This window comes from Pimephales promelas, chromosome 10 (genome assembly GCF_988280905.1).
Source record: "Pimephales promelas chromosome 10, fPimPro1.hap1.1, whole genome shotgun sequence".
NCBI lineage: Eukaryota > Metazoa > Chordata > Actinopteri > Cypriniformes > Leuciscidae > Pimephales > Pimephales promelas.
In genome coordinates this window covers 28,127,555-28,141,725 of record NC_142778.1, presented here as the reverse complement: position 1 = coordinate 28,141,725, position 14,171 = coordinate 28,127,555, and the positions used below count along the sequence as shown (strand labels likewise).

General features: G+C 40.1%; 1 protein-coding gene across 1 annotated transcript in view; it reads left to right on the top strand.

Moving 5' to 3' along the window:
* Positions 1 to 6,125, top strand: part of zfpm1 (zinc finger protein, FOG family member 1) — a 90,244-nt gene extending 84,119 nt beyond the window's left edge. The window contains exons 7-9 of the mRNA XM_039692631.2: positions 301 to 531; positions 655 to 882; positions 1,693 to 6,125. Coding sequence (XP_039548565.2) covers positions 301 to 531; positions 655 to 882; positions 1,693 to 4,037 — 2,804 coding nt within the window. The 3' untranslated portion in view covers positions 4,038 to 6,125. The remainder of the gene's footprint in view (positions 1 to 300; positions 532 to 654; positions 883 to 1,692) is intronic.
* Positions 6,126 to 14,171: the final 8,046 nt, after the last annotated feature.

Genomic DNA, 14,171 nt, shown 5'->3' with positions numbered 1-14,171 from the left:
AAATAAATGGAGGGTATCAGTTAAAAAAGTGGGCTTGCCGAATAAATGGGAGAAATATCATCATGTCACAAAAACATTATTGCTATTATGCAAGTATGCATTTTATAAATAATTTTAATTTCCATAATCCATGTTCTGTCCTTTTTATAATGTACACACAAAGCACAAAAATATCTAACATCATGAAGTGAATGGATAACCTTCACTTAACATCCTCTGTAATAAACTTATCTTGAAAGGATAATCATTTGTTACCTTTGTTTCTTACTAGTCGTATTTTGTGTGTTTGTGTGTGTGCAGAGGACATTTTCCCTTGCAAAGACTGTGGGATCTGGTACAGAAGTGAGAGGAATCTTCAGGCCCATCTTATGTACTACTGCGCAAGCCGGCAGAAGCAGCAGACCGCCGCCTCTCCTCCACAGGACAAGCCTAAAGATTCATACCCTAACGAGAGGCTGTGTCCCTTCCCGCAGTGCAACAAAAGCTGCCCCAGTGCCAGCTCTCTGGAGATCCACATGAGAACACACAGCGGTGAGACGCTTTCCTGGCAGTTTCTTTCTTTTCTTACTTCGTAAAACGGTTGTAAACGTTTAGTAAAGTGTCATTTGTATCTGATTTTTAGGTAATTGTGTGTGTGTGTTAATGTGTCTCCAGGAGAGCGTCCATTTGTGTGTTTGATTTGCCTGTCAGCTTTCACCACTAAGGCGAACTGTGAGCGACACTTGAAGGTTCACACAGACTCTCAGAATGGTTTGTGTCATGGCTGTGGTTTCATCTCCACAACGCGAGACATCCTGTATAGCCACCTGGTCACCAGTCACATGGTTTGCCAGCCTGGCTCTCAAAGTGAGGTGTACTCACCTAAACCACCACTGGCTGGAGGTAACAGCTCAAACATACATTAAATAATCAAGGAATTACTAACAGGTTAAGTAAATAGGCTAATATAGTGCAAATACTAAATGCTTTAGAGTTAATTTATCTTGTGAACTAACCTGCTGTCATCACTAAATGCCTGAGGTAAATGTAATAGAGTGCCGAAGTTACGACGTCACTCTGTTGGCCAAAACGCGGAAGTGAGTTAGCATTTTAGCACTACGGTTCCCTCGTTCTAAAGCCTATGGGATTTTTTAACGGGTTTTTGCTAAATCGCCTGAAATAAGGTCTGTGGTGAACAAGCCTCTAAATATTTTCACGTTTTGAACTTTGACATTGAACACACAGTTATAACTTCCGTATGGTTTTTTAAACTTTATTGTGTCTGATTGTGTTTTTTCAAATCTTTATATAGGCTTCAAAATGTATACATTTTGGATTAACTTGTAAAGAATGTCATGCTAGACAAAGCGTGTAAGGGTCACAACTCTTTGTTAAACACAGATCTTATTTTTTGCGATTTTCCAAAAGTCTATGGGGAAAATGCGTTGCTTTTCGACCGAGGGAACCCATGCGCCGATAGCTTCCGAGTTGTCCTACAAAGTGACGTCATCACTTCGGCACTCTATGCTACATGAGATATTATTCTCAAGCTGTTTTAATGATATCTTTCCCGCCGTTTAATGTCATATTTATAATATATTGAAATATACTGTCTCTAAAACGTTTCCAGAACTATAAGTAGACATAAGTATTCTTAATCATAAAGGAGTCTTCCTGAATCTGAATGTCCGTCATTTTTTTTGTTTGTGACAGGCTTGAGTCCAGGAGACTCTGGCATTGTTCTGAAATGTCAAGTGTGTGGCTACTCTGCTGACACACCTGCCCTACTTCAGCAGCATGTCCACACACACCTGGAGGTGAGGGTTCCAGCTGAGAGGAGCCCCACTCCTCGCCAGAGCAGTCCTCCTTCCTCTGAGCTCCCAGACCTGCAAGACAGGGAGCTTGTTGCCTGCGTGCCCCGACCCGACTCTTCGAGCCCAGGAGCCAATGGCAGCTCGGCCTCTCAAGGCTGCAGTCCCCTCAACCAACTCACCATCAAAGAGGAGCCATGTTCAGACTATGAAACCGATGCAAAGGAAGAAGAACAGGTGGGCAGTCCTCAAGTAAACGCAGTGGAGGCAAGCTCATCTCAGTCTAATTCCCCTAAGAGCCCCACCGTTGTGGCGGTTAAGACAGAGCCGGCCAGTCCCACCCCAGGTTCCAGTCCCGCACACTCTGGAACAGGGGGTTCAGTTGTATCTGGAGGGGCATTGTTCTTACCACAGTACATGTTTAATTCTGAGTCTGCCATAATGCCACAAGCATCTGAGATATTGGCAAAGATGAGTGAAATGGTTCACAGTAGGCTTAAACAGGGACAAGGACCTGCAGCCGGACAGCAGACCTTCTATCCACCAGGCTCTCCTGCCAGCGTTCAAAAGGGAGCCACTTGCTTTGAATGTGACATCACCTTCAACAACATCAACAATTTTTATGTCCACAAGAGGCTTTACTGCTCCAGCAGGCATCAGCAGGGAGAGGCAGCAGGTCTGACGAAGGAAGGGGCGGTCACTGCTGCTGCTCCTCCTACTGCCCAAGCTGCTTCACCTCAGGCCAGACCGGTCAGTCGTGCGGCTTCAGCCTCTCCAAGCTACCCCGACACGGCAACAGGAGGCACAGCCTCTGAGCCAAAGTTGGTGGAGATGAAAAGTGAGGATTCAGGGATGAAAGATCTCACCTGCTCGTCGTCCTCGGAGGGAGAGGGACCTGGGGGTGGACAGGCCAGCGAGGGTAGCCAAAGTCCTAGTGGCTCCGCTGAAGACACAGACGACGATCCCACTCGCACCTTCTGCCAGGCCTGCAACATTCGCTTCAGTCGTCATGATAACTACATTGTCCACAAGAGATTCTACTGTGCCTCAAGACATGATCCCTCCAACCAGCGACCCCATTCTGGCAAGACAGCCTTCCTTCCTCAACCTATCCGCACACGTAAGCGCAAGAAGATGTACGAGATCCACATGGCTCAAACCGAGGCTTTAGCTAATGCCACTGCTTTGCCGGCAGCAACAAGTCTGGGGGTGAAACAAGAGGGCCCTTCCATTCCTCTTTTGCCCCAAATGTCCACACCAACACAAAGCTCAAGTCCTGAGGGCGATGGACCCATCGACTTAAGCAAAAGACCCCGACTAAGAGAAAGCCAAAGTGGGAGCAGCATTCCCGCTCTCCCCCTTACTGACTACCACAAGTGCACCGCCTGCAGCATTAGCTTCAACAGCATTGAGAACTACCTGGCCCACAAGACCTACTACTGCCGGGCAACTACCCTGCAACCGCAAACTATGGAGCAGCTTAACCGGCTAAAGAGACCCACTTCCACTTCACCGAAGAACTCTGATGCCAAAGGGCTTCAGACAGGTAAAACTGCGGTGGTTGCATATCCGTCCGCCTTGCTTGGCTCTGAAACCACCCCTCCACATGTGCAGGGAGCAAAGACCCCGAGCACCTCCCCAGTAATGTGTCCCTACTGCCCTCCCAACAAACTGCTGACCTGTGATCTGATGGAGCATTTTAAAACAACTCATGGTCTGGTGCTCACACTACAGCAACATCTTGAGGCGCAGTCCGCGGGAGTGAGTCCCAGTTCTAGCCTAAGCCCTAGGGAAGGAGCTCCTCTCACCCCACCTAAACCAAGCCCTCGGGCCCATAAGGACAGTGTGAATGGCCGGAGCATCAAGTTGGAAGCAACTTCTCCTTCCTTACCTGTAGTTAATGGAAGTCCAGTAGAACCCAAGTCTGTGGGGTCTGCTTCTCCAAAAGCTGTACCCCCTGCCCTCTCCCCTACAGGAGTAACTGTATCACCTGTGCCTGAAGCGCTTAGAGAGGTTGGGCAGCTAAGCCACACCCCATTGCCCATACTCCTCCCTGAAAAGGCGGTCCTTGCTGTAAACCACGCCCACACAACTCCGGCCATGCCTAAAACACCCCTCGTCTCACCCATGCAGAATGGGAACACACGCTACTGCCGGCTGTGTAACATCAAATTCAGCAGCCTCTCCACTTTCATTGCACACAAAAAATACTACTGTTCCTCTCACAGTGCCGAACATGTCAAGTGAGCCCTCTACCTAGTCCATTCTGCCATTCCTCTAATGCATAGAAGTGCCAATCACGGCACTGCCCGACCTGATCTGGACAGAGCATGATAGCGGGACTGTTACTAGCCAGATACAGAGGTCTTCATGCTGACCATGTTATCTGGAGTTGTTACTATGGTAACTTATTACATGTTATGGGTCAAGTTTTTATCACACTAAGAGATGAGACTACCTGCACACAGAATGTGCCCCACTGACCTATTCCCACATTCCTGCAGACTTCTCATTTCACTTCTAAGTTTAGAAATCTGCTGATGGAAAGTAACCCTTTAATTAGCTTTTGAAAATGGTGTTTTAATCACTCCTATGTTCTTATGTTCCTTCTAATCAATGATGGCATTGTATATTTGTAAAAGATTGTTTGTCTGAGCCATTTTTTTTTGTTCTAAATTGCTGATTTGAGGTAAATTCTGACCCCTAGTGGAGGTCTCTATAGAAACCAGTCGGCAGATTTTTGTCAATACACTGACTCAAAAAATTTTTTGTAAAAAACTGAGTAACCCAGTTGAAATGTCACCTGGTTACCAGTTCAAGATGAAAGAAAAAATGTGAAGAAACTATTTATCATTTGATTCCTATTGCATTTCATGCGAGTTAAATACTACCTAGTTTCTTTTTAAAGAAATACTTTTTTTCGTTTTAATACTGTCAAAAGGATCCATTTCAATCTTCAGTGTGGTGTATTTTCTTGGTTCTCGAATATGTCATATTTGACTTTTTTTGGCATTGATCAATGGGACTTGAGAAGTAATTCTTTAAGTGTTGGTCTAGCACGGGAGAAGACGGCACAAACTATTCCGTCTCAGTATTTGGTCTTGGCTCCCAGACAGACGTTTTCCATCAGATGGATGTGCATTTCGGATCCAAGGACTGTCGTAGGGTTTTAGGGTTTGGATTTCAAACAGTGTAAGATGGTTGTTCTGTTTCTAGTCACCAGCTCACCTTGTCTTTGTCCCTAACAAAAAACCTTCACTGCTTCAAATCCAAAACCCTTTTAACCTGCTGAAAAGTGCCATCTGTAATCTGACAAACTGTCATGGACATGCAAAGAAAGGCATGCTTGTTTGGTCTTTTTTCTTTTTTTACCTTGAAATGAAGTATAGCATAGAAGATTCATATCAATGTCTTGCACACTGTTGAATAATGTTGAAGGCCACTGAAAGAAAGAGAATTGGAAACTGACTCATTGCTCGTATTGCTTCTTTCTTGAACTGGCAATGCTGCATCGCTCTTGTCCTTCTTTCGTTTGCTCTGTTTCTCTCATTCTCAATGATGACTCAGTGACGTTTTATGCTCCTCTACATGTGCGTGTATGTTGAAAAGAACAGCGTCATGCAATCTATTCTCCTGTGCAGGCTACCTTGGCAAAGCCTTAACAAAGACTCTTGTCACTATGTCTGAAACAACGGGTCACTTATGTCCACAATGCTCGTCACTCTCCCCCACTAAGTGGACTTTGTGTATGTTACAAGTGGTGTTTCCCATTTCCTGTGTTACAAAAAAAACAACCTCAGTCATCTCTGCGGTAAGAGCAGGAACACGCAAAAGTGTGTGCAAATGAGAAAAGTTATAATTTCTCTCTGCTGTTGTGGTTTTAAAACGGTGTTGCAACCGTCATCAACACAGACGGGCGTTTACAATTCCATTGTTTTATCATTTAGCAACTCTCACAAGTCCAAAAGACCAGTGCTGAAAACCTTTGACCTTTCCAGATCCCTTTTCTATTGCACTGTGTTGTACAAAAATGCTGAATGTTTTAGTTATAGAAGCTTTTTTGTATGTATTTATGTTTTTACAGCACTTTTTCTTGTCCAAACCTATCCCCGAAGGACTTACTCGTGAATTTAGAACATTTTAACACAAGTGAAAGGTAATTAAAATACTTTGTGAATAATTAAAAATGTTGATGGAAAAATAATGAATGTCAACCTTTTTCTTTGTTTTTGTTTTTTCTTTGTTTTTTCTCATTTCAACTACAAAAAGTTCCACTACACACTTGTCCAAACTATGCATGGGAAATAAAGAGTCCAGAAGGACATTCAAAGTGCAGGAGAACTTGTCGTACTCTTCTCTCTCCAAGTGGTTTGTAGACTGTGATGCAACACACGCTCTGCGTTTTGGGAACTTTGCATAGCAATTTTTTATGACAAGACTTGTTTATTTTTCCCTTTGGCTTGACCGTTTGACACACAATGTTTAGGCTATATTGGAGGCACATTTTACTTTTATGTGTGTGAGAACAACAATCAAAGGGTAGTTCTTTATGCAAAATTTAATTATACCATTCGGTGAAACACTAAAAAAATATTTATTTAGAAGAAGATCCAGACTGCTTTTTTCCTATTCAACTAAAGTGGTTTTTCTACTGTTGAGCTCCACAAAAGCAGATAAAAGCCCCATTCCAAGTCTACTAAAACTATACTTGAATTATATATTTTTTGTCATTAGTAACCCAGTTTTACATACAAGGCCAAATTGATTGCATACGCCATACCTTTTTTTTTTTTTTTTTTCAAAATGTGGGAGTAAAAAATGTCGCATATGCGAGTGGACGCTCGCGCAACAGAACGCTGATCAGCCGCTGCAGTTCGTAACTTATGTTCAAAATGAACGAGTAGGCTACATCATGAATCCATTTTCCAAACCGTGTTTTTGACTTATCCTGAATCAATCACCACGGTACGCCTATGATAAGTATTTATATTCGGACTATTTTATCCTGGGGTCGAGGATGCGGAGTTGCCCAGTGCCTGCGTGACTCGCCATAGACATTAATGGAGAAGTAGCTCCGGCTACAGTATTTTTCCAAAAGAAGACGTGCAATTTATTTGTTGACAAACGTAGATGTCACGCGCACTGCACACTAACGGTAAAACGCGCCAATTACGAATTCACGAATTAAGCGTGCCGAATTAAGTCTTTTTGTGGTGAGATGAGAGTCGACTCAGGAAAATGAATTATTATAAAATGCAGAAGGTAAGGAGTGTGTGAGATTTCTGATTTTTGTTACAACTATAAACTTTGATAGCGAAAATTGTAGTCCAAGACTAAAATGTATATTTGAGCTGTTTTAATTGAATAAACCTTAAAATTTGCCATTGTTTGTCTCAAGATGCACACCAGTAATATTTTTAAAGCTACTTAAATGTCCTAATTGTGCAAAAGGCCTAATCCTGGCTTCATCTAACGTTAGCCTGGTCTGTTCGAAACCAGGCCATTAACGTTACCTGACTATCTTGGCTTTTCTTGCTGTGCTTTTTTGTTTGTTTGTTTGTTTGTTTGTTTTATTATAACTCGGCAGTAGACACATGTCCAATGAAAAGAAAAATCATAAACATTTTAAAAAATCAGTTTGGGTAAAATGTTGAAATAAGTGCTTTTTTACACTCAAAAGAATGCGTGAACATCTTTGAGGTAACTAATAAGTTAGTCTTTGTCCTTGCTAACATTCTTCTGTTCTACAAACAGGTTCACATGAATGATATTCACAGACTGAGGGTTGTTGTACAAGGTAAATTATATCTCATTTGCCACCACACCCCTACACACACACTTTTTTTTATTATTGTCGTGGTTTTGTCAAACCTTCATGAATTATAAAAGTATTGCTCACACAGACATTCCAACATGCTTTTAGAGCACACACGTTAAAACCAAGCTGTAATAACCTGAATAAAGTGAAGCTTTCTTGCCTGAGTATCAAGGTTATTCCGGCCTGCTCTTCAAAAAGACTGTTGGATGCCTGTACCTGTGGATTAATTTTCATTGTGACTTCCATTACCCACTCTTTAACTCAGAGAGAGAGAGAGAGAGAGAGAGAGAGAGAGAGAGAGAGACTCTCTGTCCTTTTGACATCTCATATCATTTCAAGGCTCTGTGCTTTTATTTTGTCATCAATTGAGCCTCACAATATCACTTGATGTTGAAGCTGTGTGGAGAAAGAAAGACAAACTGAGTCACATAAAAATGAGGTTTAGGGAATGAACAGTTTCTTTAAATTGTTTTTCCTGAGGGATCCAAGCACAATTTTACCTTTCAGTTTTCATGGTCATAATGAATGATATTTAATGAAAAGATTTTTTTTTAATAGAATAGTTAAATTCCATTTGGTATTTTAATGGATGTAATGCATTGCAAATTGTTGGGTTGAGTTCATAAATTTTCCATTTCTGCATACACAGTTCCTGTAGGAATTGAGTTTAGTATTTAGCATTTTCCTGACTTGCATGGAGGTCATAAGACAAGAACTCTACAACAGGTTTTCACCTGCTCAAGTCAAGGCCATTGTTTACTAATTCCATTTCATGAAGTGATGCATGTATGAGTATGCAACCTTATATAAAATATACTGACTTGATTCATCTGTAGTCAAGCATGTCCAATAAAACAGAATAAAATATGAGGTTAGCGAATAATGAGTCAGAGGTCTCCTCTTTAGGGACAATTACTAAGGACCTGACATGTTTTTCCTTGTGGCAGTGCTTTAAAAATCTAATTTAACATTCAGGTTACGTATTCATCTTTTATCGTAGCTCTGGCCCATATAGATCTCCTTAGGAAAGGCGACAAAGGGTGAAAATAGCCTGTCTGAGCAAAATACACCAATCAATAAAAATAAAATCAAAAACAAAGATACACCTGTAGCGCAAGAATGCAATTTAGCACAGCATGTAACAGACAGTGATGATTCTAATCAAGTGGCACATGTAATCAAGTGCATGTTAATGAAGGTCAGATTATCTTTTGGTGGTCAAAATTCATGTGATTTTTATTTATTTTAATTTTTTTGGTAATTTCCTTTTTCTTTTTAGTTGTTTGAATGCTGTAAAATGGCACAGCCTTTAGTCTGACAGCTGGCAATGCAGATAAAGTAAATGAATGCAATTTCAGATGCTGTGTAATCTCGAGTCGGTTTTGAATTTTATGAATGGGTTTTCAATCATGTGACGTGATATTGCTGTACCTGAAGTACCCCAAAGCAGATAGCTGTCCACTTTGGCATCCCCAATACACATCAAGTGACAGATTTTCTGCAACCTCCCCTGGCCTTGGCTGAGCTCATCTCTGAATATGCTTTGGCACCACTTTATTTAGTTATTTATTTATTTTCATTTTTATAATCTAGGGCTGACAGGAATAGTGGATAACAATCATATCTATGCACATGGAAATGCTCTTCAAATATTGTTTCAGCATGTTTCACAATAAAAACAACAAAAGATCATAATCCAGCCTTTTTTTTTGCACTTTTTACATTTTATATTCACACTCATTCTCTAACCCTTTTGGGCAGGAAGTTTAGTGATAGAGTCAGTGATCTTTGTTTGTTTTCAGTAAACAACTTTACCATGCCCAAGAGGCCAAGATGCCAGTGGGCCAAGATGCCAGTGCTATTGAGTCAATATCCTGGTGGGTTCAACCTTCTAGCCGCCCTCCGGATCAGCCATTCTGACCGATTGAGAATGGCTATATACTGTAGAGACATGCCACTTCCTCAATACAACTCATAGACACACTAGACCTCACCTTGGGGTTCTAAGCATGCGTCAAAACCGCCGCCATCTTGGAACAGGGGTCTTGTCATAGGAAGTAGCTAGGTAACGCTGCTATCTCTGCCTTTACTTCAAATTCATTGATGGTGGCGGACTTTTGTTCAGCGTATGATGTTCACGGATGAAATCTGAACTAGGAAGAATGTTTAAAAAAAATAAAAATAAATTCTTTCTGGAATCAATGATAAATACATGTCTGACCGTTGGAACAAACCAAAAAAACAAGAAAAATCACATTCATGATGATTTATGGTGATTTTATTTCTGTTAGACCTGTGTCTACTACATTGACGCTGATGCATTAAAGTGGAGGGGCTCCCCTTTTTCAAAATGGCGGCTCTATTGACGCATTCGTTCCAAGTTGACCCAATTCGTCCCTATTGACTGCCGTAGCCACGGTGAGGTCTAGTGTATATGTCTATGAATACAACTATAAAGGGAAAACCTGTAACGCCAAAGATGGTGGTTGTAGGCACATGCCCCACCCCTCCTGCTGGAAAGCCAATCGTCTGCTTTTAACAGTCAAGCCGGGAAACATGTAAGCCTATCGTCTGGTTCCACTGACACATGCGCACAATTGAATTTGCGACAGCGGAGACGAGAACCCTTGTGCATTCATAGTAGCTAAACGTATAACCTGTGGGGGAAAAGTCCTTTTAAATCTTTATTTTGGGGCAGTCATCAAACTTTCTCAGTGATTTTTATCATATTTTTCTACTGTTTCTATACAAGCAGTTTGTATGCCCCGGTGACCAGTGAAAGTGCAGTTCTGACTCTCTGCCCATTCATTTAGATGGGTCTTGTTAGTCCGAAATAGCTGCCCGGAGGCGATGCCAAGATGGCGAGTGGCATGACTTGCCTAAAAGGACTTTGCTTCAATTCTCCTCGCCGCTCTCACCGTCCAACCGCTGCTCTCGCCAGAGCTCGTGGCGGTGTAACGCAAAGTAGGGGATATAATTTTTGTGTCCCAGATAAATATCCAGTGCAATGCCCTGATTGCAAAATGTAAAAAAAAAATTGTAAACGTTAGCTGTTTTGTAAAGATATGTTTCTAAAGTGTAGCTTTAATGTAGAACTAGTTTGAATTATGTGGAGCTTCTATTTTAAATGATGGTATGTGTGTGCATAAATAGTTTGAGGGTGAACTTTTTTATAACAATGAATCATCAGAGATGTAGAACTCTGAAAAGTTTGTTATTCATTGCTGAGATGACTATTTGTGATTATGAGAAGATAGAGAGATAGCGCTAAAGAGGCTAAAAGTTATGGTTTTAAGATGCACACACACACCACACTAAAGTATCAAGACAATCAGCTCCTTAACAACCAATCGTCAGCATTTCTAATGAGCTGTTCTTTATCAGAGTTACATAGCTGACGATCATTTCTTATGAATGCTTTCAAGCAGCATTCCCTTAACCTTCAAAGAGCTGTTATAATGACATGCCCAGGTTCTGAACGTTATGGATGAATATGTTACACTACAAAAGTGCCATCAACTCCTCGAAATTGATAAACTAATGATCAGAGCATCACTTCAGGTGTGATCTGAATGTTCAGTCTACATAGTTCTGACCTCTCTCCTTGTTATCTCATCTTTCTTCTGTTCTAGATGTATTCTCTGCAGGCAGGCATTAAAGTCCATGTCTATTAGTGATGCAGAGGTATGCTTTATTAAGATGAGAGACAGCAGTCTGCTGGAGAGGTGAGTAAGCCTTTCTTTCAAACAACTTACAATGTTGGCTTTAATGATGGGCTCTTCAGTAGCCACTATCCTGACCAGATGATTCATCTCTTATAAAAATATACAACCAATCATGCGTAGGCCCCCTGAAGTGCACGATCTGAAAGGCCAAAACTTGGTCTCAGCAATTGACAAAGTGGAAAAGAAAAGGTAAAATCAGGTGCATTTATCCAAGCAACGTTGTGTTCAAACAGATGCTGGCAAGGTTAAGGTGTTTGACCGCCGTCTGGGGCGTTCTTTCCTCACAGCATCCCTCATTAGTCCAACACACACTTCTAAAAACACCTCTGACTCTTTCATTCAGCCTGAGATCTTTTATTGTTACACTATTATCGCTCCAGTCCTTTATCGGCATGTACTGGAGATGTGTGCTAAGTTAACAGCTCAAGTTTAAGTTGTTGCCTCACCTTTTACCTTTTATTAGAAAAAAACTAACTAATGATTTATGGTCTCCTCTTTGGAGAATTTTCTTGAGATTGTTGAATCTCCTTATCTTAATTCCTCTTCACTATACCCTTGGGTATGTTGCCGTGGGATACCTGTACCACTGTAGTGTTATTGTGGAACCCCAAATCAGAAACAGTTGGGACATTTTGTAAAATGAAATACAGTCAAGAATCTGTTAACCTTAACTGACAAAAGTTTAAAAAAGTTTTCACTGACCAACATAATTGTATTTTCTAAATATGAACAAACTTTGATTTTGATGGCTGCAACACACTCCAAAAATTTGGGACAGAGACATGTTTACCACTGTGTCACATAACCTTTCCTTTTAATTACACTTTTTTTTATCATTTGGGAGTTGGGGATACTAATTGTTGGAGTTTTGCTAGTTTGCCTTGTCTGATACAAGACAGCCGCTCAACAGTATGGTAATCATTGCCTGATTCTCTGTTTCATGGTGGGTCTTCATGGTCATATTATGTATGGAAGATGGTGAAAGGCATAAATGCTTTGCAATCTTGCATTGAGAAATGTGATTTTTTTTTTATTGTTTCACAATTCTCTCAGAGATATTTGGCACAAAATGATGAGCCTTGACCCATCTTTGCTTTCAAAGACTGAGAAGCACTTTACACCCAAACATGATACCCTCATCTATTACCAATTCAACTGCTCATTGGGGTCTGTTTCAAAATAGTTGGATAATCTTTTTTGGATAATCTTTTCACTTTTATTTGGTCTCTGTCCCAACATTTTTGGGGTCGTAGCCATAAAATTCTATATTTGTTCATATTTACGAAATATAATTATGTTGGTCAGTGAAAACATAGGAAAATGTTTATTTGTACTTTTGTCAGCTAATAAAAGGTTAAATAGAATGAAAAAATCAAAATGTTTTTTACAAAATGTCCCAACTTTTTCTGATTTGGGGTTGTAAAACTATAAAAAATAAATTGGAAAAAAAAGGTAAAGTACAGCATTTAGCAGATGCTTTTATCCAAAGCGACTTGCGATTTTTTTTTTTTTTTTTTTTTTGCGACTTTACAGAAAAGACTGTAAAAGAAACCACGTCGACAAAATACTTTTCTTTTGTATATACTGACATCATGCTTTCACTCTAATGTAGCTCCTTAAATGCTTTACACATGTCTTGCTCTCACTTTCTGTTCAAACCTTACTGTTATACTTCCCCAATATTATATATCATATGTTCTACATGTAAGCATATTTTCGACATCACAGTAATATTGTTCAAATTATTTTTAGTCACTGGTTTGTCTTACGTTTTTTTCTCAGTAATTTCTTTTATAGGAAAAAAAATCTGTTGCATTTTTTGCAGAAAACATTGTTCTTGGCACAAAGTAGAAGAATGTGGCACAAGGGTGGTGCAATTATATTGCTAGTTGGATGTCATCGGGCATTTATCCAGTGACTTTCAACCCTGTAACATTCAATCTCAAAATATTAGGCAAAAAGGGCTCTCACTAAACTTGTTTTGAAAGTGAAATGTCATAGGTAAACTCCACTTGGCTCCAATTTATTTATTTAATTTTTTTTTTCAGCAGGGCGTACTAGACCTTAGTCTATTTTATAAGGTCCCTATTTTATCTATTTTATCTTATCTATTTTATAAGGTTTTTTTAAGGTCCCCAATGAGGTTCAAAACCTGCTGAGCCTGCAGGAGGCGATTGGCTCTGATTGTTTTTGCCCTTGACACTCTACTTCATGCTCCAAATGTGGGGTTTTACAGCATATCAGTTGGTTAATTAAAAAAGCAGCAGCATGGGCAGGAGAACATATGACAAATCAGAAAAGGAAGCTAAACTAGAGCAGACAGACACAAGTTGCTCTGTGACTGGAGACGTTATGTTGCGCTCACTCAGCATTGCACTTAAATGGACATTAACTGATCATGAGTGGTGGTAAGTGCTACAAAATCCCAAGATTGCTTTTTGGAGAGTGCTTGGGACTGTATTGCTGATTAGAGTAATGCGTTTTTACATTATATGGTAACACTTTAGAAAACGGTTCCTTCGTTAATAAATAACTACACAAGAACCAATGAGTAACACAATATTAACAATCTAGCAAATCTAACAATATTAACTATTATTAACTAAGAAGAAACACTGATTAATAAGTAGTAGTTCACTATTAACTAATCAATAACTACTATTTTTAATGCTTCCCAGAAAACTTCTGAAAAAGTTTATTAACAATCCATAATATTAACTAAAAATAAACTCTGATTAAGGAATTAGTAAGTAATAGCGCACAGATGAAAGTGGTACTTCACTATTAACTAATCAATAATTACTATTTTTTAATGCGTCCCAGAGAACTACTAAAACA